The following is a 27,021-nucleotide window of genomic DNA, read 5'->3' as shown; positions in this document are numbered from 1 at the left end:
TAAAGTTCATATTGTTAACTGTGCCATCATTTGTATTAACTACTAACATACATATATCATCAAATGTAATTATTGCCGGAAAGCAGAAGCCAGATAAATTAATTACAATTATCCACCACTAATTTTCTATCGTCAGCAATTGTCTCTGTTCACTATGAATCTGGTTTTCTGCTACAGCCCTGAGATTGTAGTTCTGTTGGGTCCTGAGACCTTAGCTTATGTAGAATCCCTTCTGTCTTTTCTGTTCTGCTCCAGTTGCGCTGAGCCCCCCACCCTGTGTATGTGACTCTCTCATGCTTGGTGGTCTGTTCCTTGAAATTTAACTATCTTATGGGATTGCTTGATACACTGATCCTATCCACGTCTCCCCACATAAAAACTCTCTTGTCCTGTTTTAAATGGCTATTGTACTTATTGCATTCAGGGCGAAATCTACTGGTACACACCTCCTTGAATGTTTATGGCAACTTTTGGAGATTTTTATTATGGGAAAAGAAGTAGAAAAGTTTCTTAACTAAAGGACACTCAACTCCTGCCTTTCCCCATAAGCTGCCTGCTCAACATATGTTTAGGTGTACCTCAGTATCTCAGCTCATGTTGAAGTCTAAACTAGCATTGTTCCTCCGAATACCTCCTCCTTCCACGTTCACCTTCATCACCCATGATGTCTAGTTAGTCTCTCACCCTTAAACTGGATTCTTCATTCTAATTCCTCTTGCCCTACTTTTCCACAGGGTTCATCAATTTTGATTTCCAAATAACCCATATTTCTGCCTGCATTTGAGTCAAAAGCCAGAATTTTTCATCTGGACATTTAAGTAGAGAATTTGCTGATCTCCTTGCTCTTAACATCGTTTAGAGTGTATTACACCCTGTGATGAGGGCAGCCTTTCAAAATCAAATTCAATGACTTCATACATTCTCAAATCTTTAATCTCTCTTTGCTTAGAGTACTGTCTTTAGCTAAACACCTAAATCCCTTTCATGGCTTGGATTGCTTTGTAAGTCTAAATCGTTTCCTCTCACACCCTCTGGGTCAGCCATACTGTTACCTAATACTATTTACTCTTGTTGACACCTGGATTACCTTCTGTGTATAGCTGACCCCACTCTTCTTTCAGTTTTCTTTGTCTTTGGCATTTCCGTAGATATTTTTTTCCTGACTTTCCCAAATTGCTCAAATCCTTCTACTTTAGTTCTGATACCACTAGGCCCCCAATGCCCATAGCACGTAGCACTAGGGGTGATATTCTATTTATTTGATTCAAATATCTCTCCCTCTAAGACCTGCACTGTCTAACCCAGTCACTACCAGCCAGATATAGCAATTAAAATGAAACAAAATGGATTCAGTTTTGTAGACATCAGAAAAAATGTAAGCACTCAGGAACCACATGTGGATAGCACCCACTGCATTGTGCAGCACAGAACAAAGAGTATTCCCTTCACCATACAGAACTGTATCGGTGTGGGCTGAGTCTAAGCAGAAACTGCCATTTTCTGGTGTGTTCCGGCTTCCCTTTTGTCTTTCTTCCTTTGCCCTGCCATTGTGTCCCTAGTGTCAGGCAACATATTTGCACCCCAAAGACAATCCAAACAATTCATTAAACAAATGACCAAAATGAGTTGATGAATGAGGCCCTGACAGGGTTGTAATGACAATTTGGTGCTATCAGGAATGTTCTAGACTCAGGGAGCTTTCCCCAGGCCAGTCTTTATAGGTGCTGTGCTGGCCAGCTCTATATATTCCTCAAATGTTCCTGTTTTGATATGCCTGCACAGTATATTGTTTGCTGATTCAAACTTACCTTTGGCAAGATATGGTCTGGAGATCCTTCATAAACATTCTATGACAGGGTGCATCATGGGAGTAAAACTTACCTGAGTCTGCACTGTATGGGCAGGCGATGGTCACTGGGATTTGGTAGTGAATCACTGTGCCTTAGATTTGTTCTTATATCTGCAGGAATGTTCCAAATTTGCTCAAGGGTCATCTTGAAAATTTACTTTATTCTATTGTAGTTTAATTTTAGAGAAGTGCAGACTTTCAGACTTAAAGTCTACAAAATATTTATGAGGGGCTCTGGTTTCATGGAAACTCATGTTTAACATAATAAAGGTTTTTCCTGTTTTGATTAGGCAGCTGGCCAAGCATGGCCCATGGACCAAATCTAAGCTGGTGTCTTGTGTAATTAGTTTTATTAGGAAAGGACACACCCATTCATTTGCTGATGTACAGCTGCTTTTCCCTCCTGAAAGTAAAACTGAGTTGTCAGAACACAGACCATGTAGCTCACAAAGATTAAAATATTTACTTCCTGATTTTATTCAGAAAAATAAAAACCCACCAATCTCTGGCTATAGTCCACAAAGACTCAAATGTTTATTATGTTCCAACTTAGTTACCAATTTAGTAGACACCACTGACAAAAATAATACTTTTCCATTACCCATCCTTCTGTCCTCTGTCCCCAAATACTTATAATTTATACAGTTCAAAATTAAAAAGAAAAAAATGAGAGACCTTGCCTATATTTTTGTGATAACCAAATAAGAGTCAGGCCATGGAGGTGATGTCATCGATGGTATTGGATGAGGCAAAGTACTCTTTCCATTCTCTCTCTCTCTCTCTCTCTCTCTCTCTCTCTCTCTCTCTGCATACGTAGACCACTAATTCTCTCTTTTTCTCTTTTTTTTAAACATAGTTTTTTAATTGATTCTTTTGGGAACTTCACATCATGCACCCCCAATGCCGGTTCTTTCATGTACACCCTCTACCCTTATAACCTCCCTGTCAAAAGATGAATGAATGAATGAATGAATGAATGAATAAACAGACAAACATCTTGCCAACCCCCCTGGGCACAACTTGCTCCTCTATTGATCCCAATGTGCTCTCCTACCTAGTCACAGATGTCACATCTCCAGCTCCGCCATACTTGTACCACTCCACTCCTCTGTCTTTCCCTCCTCTCCGTCACCTATTCATCCATTGTAGTGGCACTGGAACCAGCAGTGGGCCCCACAGTTGATCATTTTACCTAAACAGCTTTATTGACAAATGTTCATTGCGGTAGCTCCTCAGTCTAGTTCAAGGCCTGTAGTGTCTGCTACACCATCAAAACTGGACCCTCACTGAGACTCCTCTTGGTTGCCTGCTGTTGCCCTGAGTCATGGAGATCCTGTGGCTATGATTCTTCAGGACCACTCCCTTCATACACTGCAGCAGCTCATAGATGGGGTAGATGGTAGAGTTGGCCAACTCTGGCTCTGGTCCTAGGTAACAGTGGTGGCCGGTGATGGGCATAACTCTGTCTCCCAAACCCACACCATGAGGGATAGGGCCAGCTCTCCCACAGCCAGTACAGGGCTGAATCAACTCAACACAGTACTCATACATCAACATGGTTTCAGGTAGCCCATACCACGGATGGCTACATGGCCTTAGGTGGTAGCATGGGCCTCAGACATCATCCGAGACCCCAGCTGCCATGGCATCACGGACCCAGACATGGCCCCTGGTAGTAACATGGTCTGAATGTCACCATGAGCTCAGGTAGCTGTACAGTCTTTCCACATGGGCCAGTTCCTTACCACCACCATCGAGTCTTCTGCTCCATCATGCTCCACAGCACACGAATCGCTTTGCTTCTCTTCCCTATCTCTCCACCACTTAGTCCATCATTTCCATCTCTCTGTCACATATTTGTTCAGCATAGTGGTGCCTGCCACTCCTCACACACCCACTCCCTGTCGTGGGGCCCAGCTGGGCACTTGGATGTCTTCTGGCTCAGCCGCCTAGTTACCAATTCTTAGCTTAGTGTTTATGTTCCCTGCACACCTTAAAACATTTAACCAAGTATTTTCACAAGTATTCATTACTTGACATGTTTATAATTTTATAGTTGGTATGAAAACAAATTATTGTCCCTTTGGTTACTGAACATTGCTACTGATGTAGACCCACACATACACTGGCGATTCTGGTGGCTTCTGTTAGCTGCCAGGTACTATTATACTATAATTGTTTTCTCTTCTTCTACTGAACAGTCAAGATATTTCCATGTGTACTCTTGCTCAGAGCTGTGATAACCACTGTCACAAAAGTCTTCTATGTAGATGTGCTGTGGTTTCTCTGGAAGTGTGTGCTAATCTTTCAATTATGATCAAAAGGTTCAAATAGCCCTGACTCTGCTTGTCATCGCCATGTTACCTTCCAAAGGGCTTCCAGTAATATATGGATTCCTATTTTTCAGATAATCACCAACACTTGATATGTCACATGGTCTTACTTTTGTCACACTTGTGGACATAAACCAGTTTCAGTCTGTTTTATGTAGTTATTCCTATATTGCTAAATTTTGAGTATATATTTTTAGATTCTGAGTAGTTTATCATATTTTCAATCATTTGCAGATTTGCACTCTTCCAAAGATTCTGGCTTGCTCAAATGCTTTCACGTGCATTCATGGGAGTCTTTTGCCTAGTTCACTCAATCACTGATTTTAAATAATGAAGAACCATTGACTTCTTTATAATTGAGTGTATCTACATATGCTATACACTATACTGGGCATTTGAGCATATACACAAAGAAGTCGCAGATGTTGCTCTCATTGAGAACCTCTGTAGAGGCTGAAGAGAAAGAGCAAATGACCACACTACAAAACTGAAACAAAACAGACGTTCTGAGGTAGGACAAGCACTGAGCACTTAGGGCAGTAGAAAGAGCATCCACCATACTGATGAGAAAGAAGAACCCTAAAAATGAGGCTACCACTGAGTCCGACTTGGCAGCTGTGCAAGAATTCACCAGTGAGAAGAAAAACACCTCTGGTTTTGTTAGAAGCCGAAAGAAAACATGGCAAATTCAGGGAATGGAAGGGATCCTAAAATTCTGAGATACAACTATGAGAGGGAGGAGTTCCATATCCCCACCTCCAAAATCTATGATATTAAAAGGAAAGAACAACTAACTGTAGATAGTAATGTTTCTGTGCCTTGCTCAGGAGTCTGGACTTGATCCTACAAGGGACAAGAAACCTTTGAAGAATGTTTATTTAGTAGAAAAGATAGTTTATTAGTTTCTCTCTTGATAAGATCTCATGTTTGTGTAGACAGTTGTTATTAGAGGTGAAGAAGAATGATTATGCAAATATATCCATTTGCTTTTGCAGTTGATGGCATTCTGGAAAGGACAGTCCTTCAACTACACAGCACTAGGGGCAGTGAGGGAGAAAACAGTACAGCTATCAGCAGTGTTTAATGACTGTAGTGGGCAAATCGAAGCTGATTAGATTGCTCAGAAAGTATCTAGAGAGTAGCAAAGGTAGCAGAGGTGGGCAGGACCCTGGAAAGCACCAACGCAGAAGAGGAACAGTTGAGGAGCTCAGCAAGGGAGGCTGCCCAGAGCGGGTAGAATACAGAAGCAGGATGGAGTGATGAGGGCAAAATAGACAGGAATGCGAAGTAGGAAGGTAACAAATAGCCACAGGAGCTCCGTGGGGAGGGCACCCCAAAGCCCTTCAGGCACTGCTCATTGATGATCCTGCAAAGAGCCAGTATCTGCAAGTCCCCAGCACATAGACCATCACTACACCAAATGATTTGGATATTTATCGAGTAGTTCTATTAGTTTCTCCCTCAATTTTGGATATTTGTTTGTCCACTGGTTAAGAAACAGTGCATCGCTCCTTTTAATAAAAGCAAGCCAACTTGTGTCAGAACTCAGAATTCCTGTTCAGGTGAGAGATTAGTGAACTCTGTTGTGACATAACATGCAGTGAGAATTGTACTCTGCACACTTGAAATTAAGGAGGAAATGCATCCGGGGAAGTGATGGGGGGGTCATTCTTCAGTAACATCCTCTTCCCTCCTTTCCAGTCCTACCCAGGATGTCCTCTCCAATTTTCAGTGTTCCTTGCAGCACTTGTCAGGCTCCATGATTTCGTCAGCAAAATATTTTGATAATTCAACCATTATGCAAAAATGATCTGGGGTTCCCGACAGTGACCGTGATCCAGATTAGTGTGAGGTCATTTGTTTTCCTCAAAAAAAAAAAAAAAGGACATTAATCTATTTATTCTGGTGAGAACTAGTATCTCATTGGATTATGACATAAAAAATGCCTTATTCATAATAGCCAGAACTTGGAAACAACCTACTTGTCCCTCTATAGAAGAATGGATAAAGAAACTGTGGTACATTTACACTATGGAATACTACTCAGCTATTAAAAACAAGGAATTTCCAAAATTTGTGGACAAATGGATTGAACTAGAAATTGTCATAATGAGTGAGTTCACACAGAAGCAAAAAGAGCTAAATGGTATATACTCACTTATATCGAGACACTAGTCCAAGGTGTACGTCCCCATGAAAAACTGTACCTACCAGGATAGTGGGTAAGAGGGGAGGACATCCTATTGAAACTTTAGGAGTAAGAAGCCTGGGAGAAAGAGGAAATAGAAGGATCCAGCGGGTCCTGGAAAACTACAGGCGAGTCTGGGCCCTGGGGTCCTCCGCAAACTGTGGCAACAGCCAAGGAAAAAATAGGCAGTAAACCTTGAACCCCTACCCGGACTAGCCGATGGACATTCTCCACTGTTGAGTGGAGAAGGAGATCTAACTTTCACACAAACTCTGGTGCCCCATATTTGAACATGTCCCTTGGATGGAGAGGCCTGGTGGCACTCAGAGGAAAGATAATATGTCACCAAAGAGAGATTTGATACCGTATGAGCATATTCAGGGGGAGGAGGTCCCCCTCAGACACAGACTTAGGGGAGGGGAGGGGAGTAGGTGGGAAGTGGGAGGAAGGGAGGAATGGGAGGATACATGGGATGGGCTAACAACTGAGATGTAATATGAATAAATTAATAAAAAAATGTATAAAATAAAAAAAATGAGTTTTTGAGCTCTTTCATGAGCACAATCTCAAGAACAAATGACATTGTATTGGCTTGTCCATTTCTCACGCCATTTTTACTAAAATGTACTGTTTTTACATCATTTTTCTTGCCAGCTCAGCCTATTTTCTTTAAAATATTTTCTCAATATAAAACAAATAACTATCAAAGTTAATTTTTCAAGCTAGGTAAATCTGGCATCTTTTAAAACTATAGTAATTTGTCAAGATCTAAAATTACAAATTAAAAAAATAAAATAAAATTACAAATTTGCTGTGAATTCTTCTAAATATTTAAAAATACATTTTACTCATATTTTAAACATATTACTGCCTTAAATTTAAATAAACTATTCATTACTGGCACAGCCACTAGACTGTAGTGTTCTTTAGTATGCAGAATATACCACAAAGAGGCATTGACTCCAGTGACCCCCATCCCGAGGGGAAGTGAAATAAGACACTTTCATTAGCATGTGTGGAGCCCGTTTCCTTCATGTGCTCAAAATCAAGAAATTGGCCCAACAAAAGGCACTAGGGGATCAATTTGGTCAAAGCTGGCACATCTCAATATTAGTGTTGAACTGAGTTCAAATATTTGACAATGACATGGAAAAATAAATACTTTTTCCTGCCTTTAAGAAAGGCAGTTTAAAGTATGGATCATTACATATGTCAACGCTTGCTCAGAAGAGCCCTATGTTTCTCAGCTATAGTTGTTTAGTTAAGGAACATTGGACCTGACTGGGACCCTGAAAAATGAATGGAGCAAGCCACTCTCAGGCCTCATAGATATATGTGGCTCCCCTTATAACAAATCAAGAATAAAGGAAGAAGTGTGTGTATAAACAATATGCCAAGCAGTGTGCAAAAGTTTCAAAATGAAGTCTCATTTGCCTCCCCAAAACCACTCATTTCTTTGTTGCAGAGAATGAAATAAGCTCATGAGTGTGTGTGGTTAATAAGAGGGAAAAGCCAGGTTTGTAGCCTGAGTCGGAGCCCAAGCTTATTATAGTCTTCTGAGGGGCAAGAAGTTCACATCATAGGAAAAATTCACAAGTGTGTGTTACGCACTTAGAGTCACAAGCAGCTGACTTACCAAAATGCAGACGTGATCTCAGCGTCTGCTGACAGAGGACACATGGTCTCTACATGCAGGGATTATCTTTCTACCTTGCACAGAAAGGAAAGTCTGGCCTGTGCTACAACACGAGTGAAACTTGAGGACAGGATGCAAAGGGAAAGAAAGGAAACGTTTATACTTGTTCTTCGTGAGGTACCCAGAGTCATCATTATGGAAACACGGGTGAGAGGGGAAATGCACTTGCTGGCAAACCTAACACCCTGAATGTGATCCCTGGAATCCACACATTGAAGGGTTTGGATTGACTCTTGGCTGTCGTCCCCTGACTCCACATGGTTGCCACGACATGTGCCCACACACATACAAATGCATAGATAGATAGATAGATAGATAGATAGATGTAAAATGATTTTAAAAATTATAGAAGCACACAATTAGTAATACCAGGAGCTTTGGTGAAGACCTAATGCTACTGGGTTTCAGTTCTGCAGGATGAAAGGGGATCTGGAGGTTGGGCTGTGCGGCAGTTGGAAAATACACTGAGAATTACTAGGATGATTGTTTTTTTTTACTGTGAATGCAAACACAACCTCAGAAAAGAATCAAATGACCTGCCTGAGCTCTTTCCTCTCACTTCTCCTATCAAGTCCCTTTCTGCTTAGTGTTATTTTGTGCTCTTCTGAAAGACAGGAATTGTTATCAATGAGATGAAGACTGTAGGCCTAGACTAACCTAGGCCTGGTCCTAGGAGCCTCTGGCCTCCACACAATCCAATCTAGGCCTAGAATGTTTTCAGCCTCTGAGACTTACTGCTTAATAAGCTCACCCTTTCTTGTTCTTACTGAGCCCTGCTGGCTGGTTCCACTCACATGTTCTGGCTCAGTCTCCTCTCCCAGCTGACTTATTCAGTCTGGTTCCTCTCTTGGCCCCTGAGTTGCTCTGCTTGGCTTCAAGCTAACTCCTGCTCTAATCTTCTGCCTCCTTCTCATTCCCTGGCTTGTTCTGCCTTCACCTGTGTCTAACTCGTTCTCTCATTCAGCCTTGATCTGTAAAACCCTCCTGGCAAAACTGCCTTCTCTCATTCTCTGTGTTGCTCCCTTAAGGAACTTCCCTTTCCTCTCTCGTTCTCATGAGAGAGCTGGGCAGATCCTATTCTGTCAAATCTTTCTCCGATTCATCACTTTTTCTGCCATTCAACTAAACATCATTAAGCACATGGGTGCTTACTTCTACAAATTAACTTTACTTTCATTGTTTGGGATTAAAGGCATTTTCGATGTCTGCACCTAAACTTTTCTTTACCTGATACTTGCTGTATCAGGCTGGCCTTGAACTCAGATCTGCTTGCCTCTGTCTCCTGTATTAAAGGCATGCTTGTATTCCAGCAGGATCACAAAGGCCTGGAAGGTCTTTGGATAGAATCTCATGCCAGAACAGTCATGTTCTCAATTAAAATTCCTCAATAAATGAGTGTGCCTTTCTCTAATAAAACTAATTACACAACAAGACACTAGATGACATTCAGCCCATGGGGCCATGCTTGTCACTGTGATCCACTGACAGCTTTCCCAATCTGAAGTCTCGTCTGCTAGCCCCTTCTCCCACTGCGCATCGGAGCCGCTCTAGGTCGCCAGAGCCTCTTCTCTCCTGCCTCCTTTTACCACACTTAGGTACAGGTCTCAGATTCACCACCATGCTCTGGAACCACAATCTGGTTTCTATACACACATGTGGGAAATTAGGAGAGAGGGTTTCAGGAAAGTATCTGTCGTGTTTTTATTTAAAATAAGCTACATAAAAGAAACCACACAGAAGAATCTTAACTACTTTGACAAACAAGTGATGCTGATTAGCCATACTTAGAGTAGTATGAAAAAGGTGAACGGGAATCAATGGTGTAAATTGGGATTGAATAGTAAAAATGAAAACATGTTTTCAGAAGGGTTAGGATCATACCAAACCCAGTGCCTTTGGCAATTGTGGGTGGGTGCATAAACAAGTTTGGGGTTTGGCTGGCTCACAAAGACCTGCCTTGGCACTCTCTGCTATCAGAGAAGTGCCGAGAACTGTCTACTCGGGCTTCCTGGATCTGCCCTACTGTAACAGTGCCATGTAAACAGGCTTCCTGGCATTCCCAAGGGCAGCTGGAACACAAGCGGCATGGAATGCAGTGCTGATGTTTCCTCACTGGATATTTCTGTTCACCCAAACTTTCAATGGTTTGGTGTGCCTCATTTTGACTCTGTAATGATCTATATTCCATTCCTACACCATTGCTCCTATCTGTGTATTCAAAGCTCAAATCCAGATATTTCCTCTGAGATTCAGACATCAAATAGCCAACTGCTTGACTAAAATTCCCATGGCACCTCTTACGGGAAAATCAAAGTGTCTCTCTTCATTCCCCTACTCCAAAGTGTTCCTTCTGTGAGTGGACTCTTATAAGATGCAGAAATCAATGGTATCTTCTATCCAGATGCACCAACGTTCTTCCTTATCTTTTATAGGCAAAATTAGGATAACCTTCTGTTAGCTCACCTTGAAGTCACATTCAAACTGTAACAAATTCATTGCTACTTTTAGATTTCTTTTAAAAATACCTGCCTTTGTATTCTATTGTCTTCCCTTTATCAGTCCCATCCCCTGTAATCTATTATTAATTAGCCCCTGATCTATTAACTCATTCTTTATGCTATGTCTAAAGTAATCTGTCCAAGTGAAAAAAATGTAATGTTGTATTCTTCCCTAAAGTATTTTCTTCCCATTTCTCTTGGTGTCTATCCCAGAATTATTCACTAGATTCATAGGATCTGGCCTCTTTCTGCTTGGAAGCCTTTTGCCATTGCAAATCTTTTATTTTTTTGTAGTATTTTCCTTTATTTCTTTTTGCTTTTAATTATTTAATGTATTTTCATTGAAGTAGAATTACATCATTTCCCCCCTTCCTTTTCAAGTTTCAGTCCTTCCAAGCTACTCTGTCTCCAATTCCTCACATGCCTTCCCACCAAGTTGATAACCTTTTTTTCTTTGGTTATTAAGACAAGGGAGATGGTTCAGATTCTATTTCCTGAAGCTACAAAGATACCATAGAACATTTGAAAGTAGATTATTACTACTGCTGCTGCTGCTGCTACTGCTACTGCTACTTCTACTACTGCTGCTGCTACTACAATTATTTGGGATAATAGTCTCGAAAGGATATTAAACTTGTCAGAACTAATATGCAGATATGTTTTCATTATATCCCACAGTTTCCTAATTTGAAAGAGAATTGCCCTTGAAAAGTTACCAAATCCCTATGCATACTAGATAGGTTTAGTTTTAGAGGCTGTGGAGTGGTGCTTAAGGCTACAAGCTTCAAAGTATTTTCTAGGATGAAATGCTCAGCAAAACAGTACTGGTTACAGACTAGTTGTCCTTACATTGCAATCCATACAGTTGAAATTGGACTGGCTACACTTGAAAGCTGTTATTTTTCTCATTGCTGTGAGCAAACATTGCACAAGAAACAAGTTAAGGAAGAAACAGTTATTTTCCTTCCAATCTGATGGGGTACAATCCATTGTGGCAGGGAAGTCAGAATCTTGAAGCAGCTCACACTATTGTTGAGCTCAGGAAGCAGAGTGGTTGGAAACATTCCATCCAAACAGAAAAGAACATACCTTCTTCTCAGCACCTTATGGAACCTTCTCCAAAATTGACTATATAGCAAATCACAAAGTAAGCCTCAACAGATTAAAAAAAAATTGAAATAACACTTTGTATTTTATCAGACCACCAGGGGTCAAAGGTGAACTTCAACACCAACAGAAACAACAAAATGCCTACAGACTCATGGAACCTGAAACTCTCTACTCGATAACCACTGGGTCAGGGAGGAAATAAAGAAAGTAAAGACTGTAGAATTCAATGAAAATGTAGGCACAGTGAAAGCAGTGCTAAGAGCAATGTACATAGCACTAAGTGTCTTCATAAAGAAATTAGAGACATCTCACATTAGCAACTAAACAGCACACTTGACAGCTCTAGAAAAAAAAAAAAGAAGCAAAAGGATACAGCAAGAAATGATTAAACCCAGAGCTTAAATCAATAAATTAGAAAAAAAGAGAATAACCCAAAGAACCAATGAAACCAAGAGCTGGTTCTTTGATAAAATCAATAACATCGATAAACCTTTAGCCAAACTAACTAAAAGGCAGAGAGACAACATTCAAATTAACAAAATCAGAAATGAAAAGGGGAACATAACAACACACCCTGAGGAAATGCAAAGAATGATTATGTCTTAACTTCAAAAACTTGTAATCCACAAAATTAGAAAATCTAAATGCAGTGATCCACTCCTATCAAGCTTCTGCCTCCTAAATATTTCCCAACCTTTCAAAACAGTGCCAACCACCTAGAGACCAAACATTCAAATATTTGCACACAGGGGAAATACTTCACATTAAATCCCCAAGTCTTCCCTAGAGCTCATGCTTAGAAAATATTTTGATTTTAAGTTGAGGTCTTTGATCCACTTGGACTTGGGTTTTGTGAAGGGTGATAGATATGGATCTATTTACGCTTTCTTTCTTTAAAAAAATTTTAAAAATACTTTATTCAGATTACATATCAAGTGTTATCACCTCACTTGTATCTTCCCATTCCCCCTCCCTCCCTTTTTCACCTTATTCCTCCCCTAGGCCTGTGACAGAAGGGGACCTCCTCCCTTACCATATGATCACAGCCTATCAGGTCTCATGTGGATAGCCTGCTTACCCTTCTTCTGAGTGCCACCAGGCCTTCCCATCAAGTGGAAGTGGTCAAATAGGAGGCACCAGAGTTTGTGTCAGAGTCAGTCTCCACTCTCCACACAACTGTGGAGAATGCACTGTCTATTGGCTAGATCTGGATAGGGGTTCTAGCTTTACTGCATGCATTGTCCTTGGTTGGTACAGTAGTTTGAGCAGACCCACCTGGGTCCAGATCTGCCAGCCTTGATGGTCTTCTTGTAGGGTTCCAGAACCCTCTGGGTCCTACTGTTTCCCCATTTTCCCAAACCTCTCTCACCTGGAGCCCTAATAGGAAGAACCAGCATCTGTCCCAATCCCCTGCTGAATGAAGACTATCAGAAGCCATCCCTGTTAGGCTAGTGTCCAATATAAGTGAGTCTATACCATGTGTATCTTTCTGAGTCTGGGTTAACTCAATCAGGATGATCATTTCTGGTTCCATCCACTTGTCTTCAAATTTCAAATTTCAAGATTTCCTTGTTTCTAATAGCTGAGTAGTATTCCATAGTGCAAATGTACCACAGTTTCTTTATCCATTCTTCTACTGAGGGATATCTAGGTTGTTTACAGGTTTTGGCTTTTATGAATAAAGCTGCTATAAACATAGTTGAACAAATGTCCTTGTTGTGTTGTGGAATATCTTTCAGGTATATTCCAAAGAGTGGAATCCCTGGGTCTTTAGGTAGCCCTATTCCCAATTTTCTGAGAAAGCACCAGATTGATTTCCAACGTGGTTGTACAAGTTTGCATTCCCACCAGCAACGAAGGAGTGTTCCCCTGTCTTCACATCCTCACCAGCATGTGGTGTCAGTTGAGTTTTTGATCTTAGCCATTCTGATGGGTGTAAGATGTCACTTTGATTTGCATTTCTCTGATGACTAAGGACATTGAGCATTTCTTTGTTTCTCAGTCATTTGATATTCCTCTGATTCTTATGTTGGGAGGTAGTTTCTTGTGTCCTTCATTGCTCATTGAGAGTAGTTCATTGTTGAGTGTCTATAGGTTGAGATCCCTCACGTGTAGGGATCACAGAACCCTTCCCTGGTTCAGGCAGGAGACTTGGTTTGAGTTCCCGGAGCTTTTGCTCCACACCCTGGGCTCCCACTGGGCCAGCAGAGGCTGGTGCTGGTGCTCTGCAGCCAAAGGTTCAGTCCGAGATAGTGAACATACTCTCTGCCTTTGGCTAGGCTTTGGGATCCTGCCCTTGGCCATTGGGGCCCTGGGACCTTGGATCAGTCAGCCAGAGAGTACGGGAGCTGCTCGCTGTCTTACGCCTTTGCCCGTTCTCTCTCCAGCTGTGGGACCTACGTTCAGTTCGACAGAGAGTGGGAAATGCGCTGTAGCCCAAAATATGTCTGCAGCTTCCTGCTCCGCCAGCCCCCACCACTGCCCCTTGTGTGGGCCCTGGGTCCCTCTGTGGACTGGCAGGGTGATCTGAAGTCAGGTCTATCCTAGATGCACACTCTGGGCTCCCCTATGGACAAGCCGACACTGAGGTTGGTAATCTGTAACCCAGAGTTCAGCCAGAGAGAGTGGAGGTACAGCTTGATTGGCTGCACTGGGCTTTGGAGACCTGGTCCTGGCCACAGGACACGGGGGAGGCTTTCTGTGGATTGGATGGGGGTGGTCTGGGGTCAGATCCACCTGTTCTCCTGGGTTCTCCCCTGGGCCAGCAGATTCAGATGCTCGTGCTTCACTGCCCACAGTTCAGTCCTAGATACAGAGTCTGCAATATAGAACATAGCTGCAGCTCACAAGCGGGTATCTAGCCAGTCTCTGGGGACTGGGCACCTGTCCTCCGTGGACTGGTTGGAAGACTGGAGGACACACCTGTGCTCTGCATTGTGTGGAGCCCTCTCACCTAGGGCTTTCCAGGTCTTGTGGTCTAGAGCTCCTAGTCGGGTCTCTAGGATCTGCCATCTTGGATCCTCTTCTATTTGCATTTTTGTACATGTAGATATCCAGCTGGACCAGCACCATTTGTTGAAGAGTCTTTCTTTTTTCCATTGTATGGTTTTGACTCCTTTGTCAAAAACCAATTGTGGGTTTATTTCTTGTCCTCAACTTGATTCCATTGATCAACCACTCTGTTTCTATGCCAATACCATAAAGTTTTTATTACTATTGCTCTGTAGTATGGTTTGAAGGCAAGGATGGAGATACCTACAGAAGTTCTATTATCGTATAGGACTGTTTTAGCTACTATGCTTTTGTTTGTTTGTTTTTCTATATGAAGTTGAGAATTGTTCTTTCCATGTTTGTTAAGAATTGTGTTGGCATTTTGACTTTAATTTAATTGAATCTAAAGACTGCTGGGAGGTGACTCCCCTTTTCTGAGTGTTAGGGTTAGGGGAAGAGGGACGGGGAAGAGTGTGAGAGGAGAGGAAGGGAAAGGACTGGGAGAAAAGGAGGGAAGGGGCTACAATCAAGATCTAAAGTAAATATAGAAATTAAAAGTAATTTTAAAAATATTTTGATAGGCAGGATAAAGATCACATGGTCCTGGTACATATTAATGAACTGATTCCTATTAATCAGAACAAAATGACAGTAAAGAGGAGTGGCAATGAGTAGGTGCTTTTATAAGTAGATAAATCCAGCATTCAACTGCTTTGTTGAAAGGAAGAACTGAAGCAAAGCCAGGGACAGGTGACATGTGGGCTTTCCTAAAGTGTGTCCTGCATCCTGAAGAGCAATTGAAAGGACCAACATCTGCTTTCCTACACTGGAGAATAGGTTTACCATCCTCCAGTTTATGAAGTTCACTGGTATTTGAGCACTCTGAATGGCTGAAAAGCCCAAAAAATAATCCAAAAGTTCAGTCTTAAAAATGATCAATGTCTTCAAATCAGATTCAGTGAGGGAATAAATCAGGCAAGGAAGATAATTTTGTAGCTGAGCTTCTGTTAACAACAGTAGAGGAGAAATTCCAAATGAAAATAGAATTCTGGAAAACAAAAACAACAGAAAAACTCAGAAACACTGGAAATGAGCAACTTTGAAAAACAACTCAAATTAAAAAAAAAAAAAAAAGAACAAACATAGCAGAGACCATCATCAACAAACCAGATAAAGCAGAAGAAAGGATGCCATTACAAATGTAACAACAAAAACGAGGAGATGCACTGGAAAATGTATATGGTGGCATGCAAATTTTCTGCAGAAGAGATTGAGATATCAAGACTAGTGAGCCTGGAGTTCCTTGAAGAACGGTGTTTTTTTAGCAGCAGTGGCAGCAAGCATTAAGATCTTATACTGCTTGCAGCATGCTTGGTGTATCTGAGGAAGAGATTCCAAATGAGCTGGTGTCTTAGAAGCAGAGGGAAGGAGGGAGTATTGGACGAGGTGAGGCCACAGGTGTGTCAGAGGCCACTAAACAGGTGGAGTACCATGTGTGCAATTTTGGCATTGAATCTGAGTAATCTGGGAAGCCCTAAGAGAGTTTTGGGCTGTTTTTCTTTTCTCCTTTAACGGGATCACTGTGGTGCCACATGAGAATTTTTGGAGGCATAAACAGAAACAAGAAAAATGATTAAGAGGTTATTTTCAGAGCTGGATGCTTTCTGAATGGGTAAAATGGTTGTTTTGGAAGCGTGTAGACCTGAATTTCAATCCTAGAACCTACATTTAAAAAGGTAGCCATAGTGGCGTACGCTTGTAAACCCAGCACTGGGGACTTTCTGGCCAACCTGAGCTTACTGCCCAACCTTTAGCTTAGTGTACTTGGTAAGTTCCAGGCCAGTGAGAGACCTTGCTTCAAACACCAGATGGATAACTCCTGAGGAACTACAATCAGGGTTTACTTCTGCCTCCACATAAATCTGCAACCCCCCTGCCCCTGTTGTTCTGAATTGTTATGTAAATGCATCCCCCCTCTGGACTGTCTGATAATAAAATACAACTTCACATAGCATCTCTATTCAAAAGACAAATTCTTTCAACTGTCTACTACCTACTGTTGGGCTGCGTTTTAATGAAACACAAATGAACACACAAGGGTCTTTTATTCTCAGCTTAAGCCAGGCCCACACTATTACCAACATAGGAAGATCACGTGTGAGTCCCGAGTACAAGTAAAAAAGAACTTTTATAGATTGTAGTAAGGGAGCAAGTGGGTAAACGGGTTTATTGCTTGCCAAGCATTCTTTGGTTGTCTTTTGAACTGATTGGTACTAGTTCAGTGTGAGTTTAGTACAAAATTACAGCTGATTAAATTCTAAGGAGATCTGGGGGGAATATCCAGATATTTAGTACTTTCCTGTTTTCCAGCTGATCGGTTATTCTATATCTCCGTGCCAAGTGTATCTTTGGTGGGTTTTTCTAGGCCTGGAGTTCAGGAGTAGGTCACCCAAACACAGACATGGAAGTTTTAAGCAAAATGGAGGTACTTTGGTCTGTCACTACCTTGTGAAACCCAGCCCATTTCACTTTGCTTCTTCTCTGTATTCTCTATGAAGGTAAGGGTTTAGGCTAGTGTAGTAATATCAAGAGTGGTGAGTGTTGCTTACAGTTTAGATAATTTAAAGATGGGATGGACAGGATTTGCCTTTGGAATAGAGTTATGATATGAAGGAAAGAGCAGCTGAGGACAATGAAACTCAGCCTGAACCACTGGAGGGTTGGAAGCAAAGGCTAAAGGAGATGCAGATGAAAACACACAACAAGACCATTCCATTCTCCAAGGATCTTTCATTCCACAGTTTCTGGAAAGAATCCTACTTTGGACTTATCAGCCATCTTCTGAGTGACTAGTAGAAACTGGATCTGTGGAATGGAAGAGAATTGCCTGGCATCAAGGGTGATTGAAAAAAAGGGATGATGAGAAGGGCACTAAATGCAAAACACAGTCATCAGACTGCTTAGACAACGGCTTGCTCTGCTTGTTGAGAAACTTCTCTGTCGCCCTAGCGGCCCAACAGCTGTAGGTGATTCCCGACTTGGCAGAAGTTGCAATAGACCATAAGACTTCTAAACCAAGTCTTTTTCTTCCACAGCTTCTGATGGCTGAAGGCATAGAGCTTCGTGAGATAATGACTCCAAGAAGGTTATAGCTGGAAGCATCTTGAGCTGGCGTCTAAAGCTCAGAATTGTGAGTCTGGAGAAGTGCTGTGGCTTCTAAGTGTGGAGTGAAGGGCAACAGAGGAAGGGTAAGAGCAGGGGCCTCTGGCTCCTGGACTAGTCTCTTTTTGCTGTACTAGTCTGAGAGCAAATTAAAGTCATAGCGTGCCCCAATTTCAGGCGAATTGCCCATTCACAGTCAGTAAGCTCATGAAGCTTTTTACCACACAGAACTTTCATTTCATATTCATGGATGCTGCAGCTTTACCTGAGGATAAAATATGTCTTTGGCTGGATTTGCTGTTTTAAGCAAACGGGAACTACAATAATAATTCTTGCTTTCCCATGGAAAAAGAATATTACTGTGATATTCTGGGAATGATGGAGGGTCCGTACAGTGACTGGAACAGGGTAGCAGTTAATGAGCAGATGTTAGTACTGTGAATATAAGAATTGTTAGTCTGCACATAAATGCTATAGAAATATACCTCTGGTGATATTTTCTTGTCATTGTCCTTGTCCTATCAAACTTGGAGTTGAAGAGAAATGGGCTTGACTTCAAGTTCTGTAACTTTTAAAGGATTCTGAAAGAGACACTAAGGTATAGTGGAGGAAGTCAACTTCTGAGAAAGAAAGAAAAGTGATACTGTAGTCTTGAAAAATAGAGATTTGTTTGTTTGTTCCCTTTGACCTATTGTAAAACATCCAGGGAGAAGTTTATGAGCAGCCTCACACTGAGTATCAGGTCGTTTGTGGTTACTGAAGAATTATTATATCTACATATCATCTAGAGTTATTGTTTTTTTTTCATTTTCCTCAACTGGACTCTTGTTCTTAGCTTCTTTCTTTCTCTCTGTTCTTGGTCCCTCACTTCTTCCTCCACCCACCTTTCAGCTGTCTGTAAAATCAGGCGGAATGGGACATTCCAGAGTGAGGAATGAACATTTATTTTTGTTTTAGTTATTATCTACAATACCCAACCATAGTACTCAATTTGATTTTCAAATTCATTAAATCTTGAACTTACTGAGATGCATAGGCCTGCTTAATAATGTGCCAGTTGAAAAGTAACAGGTGCTTCTTTATTTTCAAAAGGGAAGAATTTGCTGTCTCTACTGATTTCTTCCTTGGATACAGTACTCAGTGACATCTAAGGAAAATGAACACATGTGTGCATCTACATGTGCTTATATCTGCACTTGAGGGACTTAGTATAGGAATGATTCTTTAGTATATATGATTCTGGAGGCTGAGAGATCTGTGATCTGTTGTCTGCAAGCTGAAGAACAAGGAAAGCAAGTAATGTAATTTAATTAGAGTCTGAAGGCTCTGGAATCACTAATGACAAAGGTAGGATGAGCTGGATATGCTAGCTCAACAAGCAAGAATGAACCTGCCCTTTTTGACCTTCTTATTCTATTTTTGTCCTCACTGTATTAAGTGATACCCACATTGATGGAAGTGGTTCTTCTTTCACAGACAGCCAGTGTGAAGGGTTTACCTGGTATCTGAGCATACCTTAGCCACATCAAACCCACACATAAGATTAAACTTCATAAATATTCCTCTGATAATTTGACACCCCCTCCTCATCTCCATTGGCCATACCCAGTGTCAAAATAAAGACAAAACAAAGTCATGATTCTACTTGACACACTGTGGCTATGGCTACCAAAATATGCTAACTCTCATCCTCAAAGAGAAGATAATATTGTTAAATGTTTGCTTTCCCCCTTGCTATCCCATGACTTGAATAATATAATGTAAAGTTGATAACATTTGGCTATTGTTATAAAGTCAGTATATTTTATGGTGAAAAAAATAAGAGAAGGAACGGGAAAAGTTGCCTCAGCTTTAGCAGGTACCATTCTTTCTCTTGCAGGTGCTGTGACTGTCTTTAGAGGGCTAGCTCACTTTTCCATTCAGCAATCTGTTCCAACATGATGGGAACTGTGAGACTATCTTTGCAGACCATGAGAGAGTCCTTCTTGCACTTTTTTCGTGTTTCAGGAGGGAATATTTCTTTTATTTTACCCAGGTCCACTGCCTTAAGGTCTATACATTTGTTTCTATGACATAGATACCCAAGGATTTGGGAAGAGTTAATCCTTTTTCCTTGGATGCTCAGTGACGAACCTCTGATAACTGAAGACATTGAGCTAATTTTCTAGTAAACTGTGTGACTTTTTTTCTCTTGCTGATGTGGCAGAATCTATGGGGAGAATAGCCATATAAAAAAACCTCACCAGTTAGACTCTCAGGCATCTTCTCTGTGTTATTATTATTAATTTTTATGTAATCCATTGTGCAAACTGAGTTAGCTCCTGCCTTTTGCCTAAAACAGACAGAGGCTTAAATATATGTATGGTGCACTTTCCCAATGCTCCAGTCTCATTCAAAAGACATGGCATGTGAATTCCTTAGTGCCTGATTTGTTTGTTTTTTTTATTAATTTATTCATATTACATCCCTATGGCTATCCCATCCCTTGTATCCTCCCATTCCTCCCTCCCTCCCTCCCATTTTCCCCTTACTACCCTCCCCTATGACTGTGATTGAGGGGGACTTCCTCCCCCTTTATATACTCATAGGGTATCAAGTCTCTTCTTGGTAGCCTGCTATCCTTCCTCTGAGTGCCACCTTGGTGCCTGATTTGTAATCATCTGCATTTGTGGACTCTATTTTGAAGTCCAAATCCTCCAGAGGTAAGCCTGTCTTCTGTTTTCTGGTTGGCACCTGTCTGGGACCCAAGAAAGGAGAAACTGGATGTAGTATTGCTCCTAGGGTCAGAGGAGATTGGGGGACGTCCTACTTCCTCTCTGGTTCCTACCAGAGAAACACCCGTTCTGGTCTGGGTCCTCCTAGTGGGACATCTGGATCCCTTCGTTGGGACATCTGGGCCCACTAGTGGGACATCTGGTTTTCTTCTATCTCCTCAACTCTATTGGCTGTCCTTGGCGCGCCACTCTGTCCGTGTCTGTCAGTTTGTGTCTGTAATTTCGTTCAGTGGATTGATCATTGCTCTGTGTTTCATATGGGAGAAATGAGCCAAACTTCATCTGCCAGCCGTTGACCCCTTGACTTAGTTTTAACTCACTTCAAGGTTTTCCAGAAAAAAAGTAGCTGAATCGGGACAATAAAAACCAATAAACTGGAGCTGCCTTTGGAGCACTACGTCCTTGACCAGCATCCCAGCATGGACACTGTATGTTTGTTTCTGACTGATCTTAAATGTATGGCTTTACTATGTTCTATATGTCTTGAGTATAGATTATTAGATTATAAATTATTAGGTATGGTTAAAAATCTGAAACTAAAAGTTAGCTTAAAACTTGTAACTCGGGGTTGGAGTCATCACAAAAGGCATGAGCTGACTGAAGAAAACAGGGCTCCAACGATACTTTTAAATTGGGGTAAAATTTATGTAATTACTGTCCTATCTTAAAAAAAAGAACAGGGTTGTAAAAGATAGGATTTAAAGCAATGTTTTGTTAATGAGATAGTAAAACTGCACCTCCGTGCATTCGTATACAAGAACATATCTTTCTGGCAGCCAAATTTTGTAACATCAAAATAATCCACTTGGTATTGATTTTTTAGAGACACTAAATTGTTAAAACTTGGTTTTGTCTTCTACAAATTATGGTTATGTTTTGTGTCTTCACTCTTTAAAAAGGTACTTTATTTTGATATTGCAAACACACACAACTGAGAGCTCTTAAACTTCTTTTAAAAGGTTTTGGAGTTTTACAGAAAATTAAATACTAGATTTTTTTTTCAAGAAACAGCTTTTAAAAATGTTTAAATTTATAATGCTATGAAACATTTTAAATTTTGTCAGGAATTTTATTATAATGTCTTTATTAATGTATCATCTGCATTAATAGGTAAGTAAACTAAAAATTAGGGCCCCAGTGGTGAAACGCCAGAGCCTGAAGAATTCCTGTCTCATGATGTAAAAAGACAATGACCTTGGCAGTCTGACACAGAGCTTGGAACAGTCTTCAACTTATAGATCACAACCCTTTGGGGGGGAGGGTGTCAAAAAACCTTTTTTACAGGGATACCCAGGATTGCCGGCAAATCAGATGTTTACCATTGATGTGACCCCAACATAAAAAATATATTCAAGGGTTACAGTATTAAAAATGTTTGAGAATCACTTGCTGTTGAGGCCCATGTGAGAGGAACAGCAAATGGCTTTAGAACTTCTGATAGTGGTGTTTGCCTTCAGAACTATTGAGTTACTTTACAATTCTTGGCTCACTAGTTGTGTATGTATGTATGTATGTATGTATGTATGTATGTATGTATGTATGTATATTTTTTATAGCTGCCTGGGGAGAACTGGATTTGGTTTACCTGGTTTGTGAATTTCTCAGTTATAGGAACAGCACGCTCTTCAGTTCCACTCCCCAGGAAAAAATATAGTATTTAGGTAGTAACGGAGGGTTTCCCTTCCTTCTGTATCCTGAGTTGTGCATACTGAGATCTGAGTGCTGCACAGAATAAGGAGTACTGAGGCACACACATGCAGGTTGACACCCTGTGATTATAGGCATTCATTTCCTTTAGCACAACACACACACACACACACACACATACACACACACACACACACACACACTGATGCATATTATGGTTTTTTTCCCCTAAAAAACTTATATAACTGAATTGTCGTTTTGTACATCTGACTGGATCTATGTTACTCACTTGCTAGATTTATGAACAGTACCATGCGGGGGGAAACCATAGCTGACATTTCCAAAGTCATGGATCTCTCCAGCTTCTGCAAACTTCTCATTTTCTAAACAATCTAATGTTAGAAGCAGATTCAGAAACAAAGTGCCTTCATTTTTTTTTTTTTTTGAAGAGTTGGAACCAAGCCGCCAAAAGATCGATTGATGAAACTATCTTCCTCACACGAGCCATGTGCCTCCCTTCCCATCTCCCACTGCGAACCTTAGCAAGTGCTCAGTGCTGAGGGATGATGAGGTCTCAGCCATTGCTAGCTTGCATTCAGGGCTTGCTGAACAGAAGGCTTGCACAGGCGAGCAAGTGAGATGAAGCCCAGCTTTTCTGCCCTCTCCCCAAATCTTCAGTCTGCATGCTTTCTTGCCAGCGAAACTCACTATCAGTTCCCAGGAAGTGCTTTTCCCTGAAGGCTAAACAGTTACCCAGAAAACAAGCTCTGAAATATCCCGTAGTGGAGTTTCTGTTCTGTAATTGAAGTGGTAGGCTAGCAGGAACACATTATTTTGTTTACTGTGTAAGTTTATAATTGTATACATTTTCTGCAGCATTAGGATTAAGGGAGTAGCAAGGGATTTGAGAGCAGTTTGGAAATGCAGTCTGTAAACAACTAGATAAATATGTTGGGGTTCATAGGCCATATGATCTCTTTTGTAGCTATTTATCTTTGCTATAAAAGCTCCATAGATAAAAAATGACATTACTTTGATAAACAGGCATGACTGTATTCCGATATGATTTTATAAAATGTATAAGCAGAGACACCAAATCACATTTGGACATAGACCAGATTTCCAGCTCTTCTTTAGAGAACCCTGCTTTGGTTGCCATCATTTTAAATTAGATTATATTAGTTGCACAATCTATGGGGTTTCATTATATATATATATAATATATATATATTATATATATATTATATATATATTATATATATAATGTACTTTAATTATATTTACTCTGCCATTGATTTTTTTTTCTTATCTTCTCTCCCATTTCTTTTCCCACACCCTAATAATTCTCCTTTTACTTTCATGCTCTTTAACTTTTCCTTGGATTCTAAAAATGAGAGAGAACCAATGTTTGTCTTAGTGAGACTGGCATATCTCACCTTATCACCAAGACCTCCAAGTTCATTTGTTTTCCTGCAGACAAGATAATTTCATTCTTTATGGCTGAATTAAGTTCCACAGTGTAAATATACTGTGCATTTCTCACCTGTAGCACTATTGAACCACTAGTCTGGTTAATCACTTGTTGTGATGCACTGTTTTGAGACCCAACTGTGACCACATCCAACTGGCTACCGTGATTTTCAGGCTGTGCCTTGCCCTGAGAAACTCCATTTTATCAGCAGCTTTTGACTTCATTGGGAGTGCAAACGCAGGATGATTCTGAACTTAATTAGGCACATAAATGCCACTGCTGGATGTCTCCACTCAGCAGACAGGGGCTGAGGTAACACATTCTTAAAAGTTAAAAGAACACTACATTTCAAACATACCAAAGTAGATTGGGATAATCTAAACACACAGCAACATTAAAACCAATCAGAAAAACAAACCCCAAGAGCTTATGGAACCCACCAGACCAAAGAACACTCCATAAAGAGCAGGGCACCTGAGATTGTGGTTGGAGGTTATTATTAAATCCTCACAGGATTCATATAATGCCGACTGCATCTACCAATAAATGATTTGTGCCACAGAGTGAATCTAGAATGATTAAAGACGGACCTGGCCTTAAATCATGCTTAAGGCTTGGATTTTAGAACCATTGATAGGAAAACCACCTTAGAGAGTAAAACCATGTGGCTCTTACCCAGCTGTGACCATAGGGCCAGAGTAAGGATACCTCCAGGTACCACAATAGGCACTGGAGGCACAAAATGAGAGACAGCTTCTGTTCGAAAGGTGAAGGAAGGGCTTCAGATGTTGTCACCATAACTACTGTAGTTGTAGTTTGAACAATGTAACACTTCCTTTACCAGCACAGAGCGAAGAGGGTGATAATCACTCACCTAGTTTACTGTGTCAAATAGAGCTTTTCCTTGAAGCAAATTGTCTGAGGATTCATCTTAGGAAGTATCCTTGAAACTTCCTTACCTTTTTTGGCTAGCAGTTCATCCCAACCCCATTTCCTACGTGAGTTTCCTGTTAGGTCCAGCTCTATGTTCTCCATTTTGTTTGGGTAAGTTCACCTCCTATTGGCCTGAGGGTAAACATCACAAGTTGGGCAAGCCATAGGGGGGAGGGGTCTCAAGGGGTTCACATAAGATAACTTGCCCCTTGATGTCTCAACTACCACCAGAGATTAAAAAAAAAACCTGTCAGTGGGAGAAACACCAGAACTGAAGATTCTAGAAAATATGGTTCTCGCTTGGGCAGCATGGGTCTTGAAGATCAAACCATAGCCCTGATTTGTTACAGAATAGCTTAATTCTTTTTGTTTCTTTTCTAAGTGTTTGACGTCACTCACATGCTGGTAGTCCAACAGTGAAACGAGTACAGCTTCTTTTCATTCAGTATACATTTGCAGAACACATGGCTATGAAGCATCCATTAAAAGCAAGATGCCTTCTATAAGCTGGAGAGCGGTTAACAATTCTGAATGTGGGTAGTTCTCTCTCTCTCTCTCTCTCTCTCTCTCTCTCTCTCTCTCTCTCTCTCTCTGTCTCTCTCTCTGTCTCTCTCTCTCATCTACTTTCCCTCTTCTGTTGTCTCTCACAAACTTCACAGATAGTACATTCTTTGAACAAAATTTAATAAATTTACTGAACCTAAATGAAACTAAGGTAAGAATTATTTTAGCTGAGATACTCTTCACTGGATAGAGCATAGCATGGCGGCTCCTCTAAGGCCACAGAAATATCATAACATTTATTCTATATATTTAACACTTTAGGTTTTGTTTCATCTAAGTCTGGAAGTAGGAACTCACTTACTAGAAGACAACGGTTTGTCCTCCATGGTAAAAGAGCGCAAACTGGAGACTTCACTGGGCCTTGTCATGTCTTTGTCTCTAAACAGAAAACAGTACTTGTTGTGCCAGCAAAAAAGAATTGTTCTTTTTTTCCCTTCCCCTAGTAGGAATTCCAGGAAAAGAAAAACTCATTAAAACACTTCTTTTTTTTTCCTATGTGACTCATACTTTCCTTTGTGCTCCTGACACACATAAGTATCTTTGTATTGGGACATCAGACTGCCTGAGGCTTCATCTTCTCTGTCTCTCAAATGATGAGGCACAGGGACACTTTGGAGGCAGCTGAGGAGGATGCACACCTGCTGAGCCTCACCCTTTCTAAGAGCCTTTCTCACTGGCTTTTAGACTGAGAGCCTTTGTGAAGGAGCCCAGCTTGTTTGAACATTTCCTCCTTCGTTTGCAATTCAGAGCCAGAAGTGTAGCCCCAGCTTCTTCCAAGATGTTTTATGAGCAAAGAACCACATGCTCCGCAGTCGTCCATAGCATGATGCCTCTGGTTTCACACTTTGGGGATGAAAAGTGGAGTAAATTTTCTCCCCTGACTCTGGCTCCTATGACATCTATTCTGAAATCCATTCGTCTTCCATGGGATTGCAGTTTCCTAAATACGAAGTGGGAAGGAGGCCCCACAAAAGACACATATCCTAATCTGGCAAATGACATGCCTTGGGGTGTAAGTATGTCCAAGACTAGAGACTTATAAGAAAAATGGTGCCATGAATTATGTGACCCTGCCTTGCCTCTTGCCTCCATGACGTGCTTCATTCCCCAGCCCAAACCCACCCCACCCCACGCTACCCCTGCCCCACGAGGAAACCTGCAGGCTTCCAAGATGTCTTGAATGTTTTGCTTTTCCCGCCTCTCAGAAAAAAAAAGGCTATGAACAAAATGTTGGTGATTCCTTCATATGGCCTTAAAATAGCTCACAATTTCTCCTTTCCAAGTAAATTCACATTTAAACAGGTCTTACACTGAAGGTCTGTGTTTCCCCGACAGATATGTTGATGAAAGACAGGAAGTCAGAACCTTCTAATTCAAGACACTCTTTCTGATCCTAATTATACCTTTTACAGTCATCCGCATACTGAGTCCGCATGACACATTTAGCTTTTGTATTCTATCCTTTCCGTGCATGAAGTAAAAGGAGAGAAAAATCTAAGGAGAAATTCTCATTACTCCAAAAGTGATAATTAGGTATGTAAATATATAGTTAATATGTAAAATCAACTATGTATAAATGAATAATAAGTACCTAGAGAAAAAAACTAAACTGTAAGAAGCAGTGGATTCTGAGATCTTTAGAACAGAAGAGCCTACAGGATCTGGAATCCAGCTAAGTTTTTACTGAATTGGAGGTGACAGGGGACAGACAATTAGCAATAGATTAGGAGCCAGCTATGATGATCCAATAGCAAGGGATGCAGACACAAGCACAGTGCACACGCTGCAGAAATGTCCACATTGAC

The 27,021-nt window shown here is 40.9% G+C and overlaps 1 protein-coding gene across 3 annotated transcripts in view; it reads right to left on the bottom strand.

Annotated features, from left to right (window-relative positions):
• Positions 1–5,813: 5,813 nt before the first annotated feature.
• The window catches only part of LOC311608598 (uncharacterized protein), a 29,848-nt gene continuing 8,640 nt past the window's right edge, over positions 5,814–27,021 (bottom strand). The window contains exons 2-4 of one of the 3 annotated variants that reach the window (XM_084801159.1): positions 25,514–25,594; positions 15,509–15,713; positions 5,814–6,047 (exon numbers count right to left, since the gene is read on the bottom strand). In XM_084801159.1, coding sequence (XP_084657285.1) covers positions 6,036–6,047; positions 15,509–15,713; positions 25,514–25,594 — 298 coding nt within the window. In that variant the 3' untranslated portion in view covers positions 5,814–6,035. Of the gene's footprint in view, positions 6,048–12,672; positions 15,714–18,312; positions 18,403–25,513; positions 25,595–27,021 lie in introns of those variants that run through there. The other 2 variants (XR_014783037.1, XR_014783038.1) reach the window with 2 other exon arrangements.

The sequence above is a fragment of the Acomys minous genome (assembly GCF_964271855.1).
Source record: "Acomys minous genome assembly, chromosome: 11".
Lineage (NCBI taxonomy): Eukaryota > Metazoa > Chordata > Mammalia > Rodentia > Muridae > Acomys > Acomys minous.
This window is presented reverse-complemented; position numbering and strand designations above follow the sequence as displayed.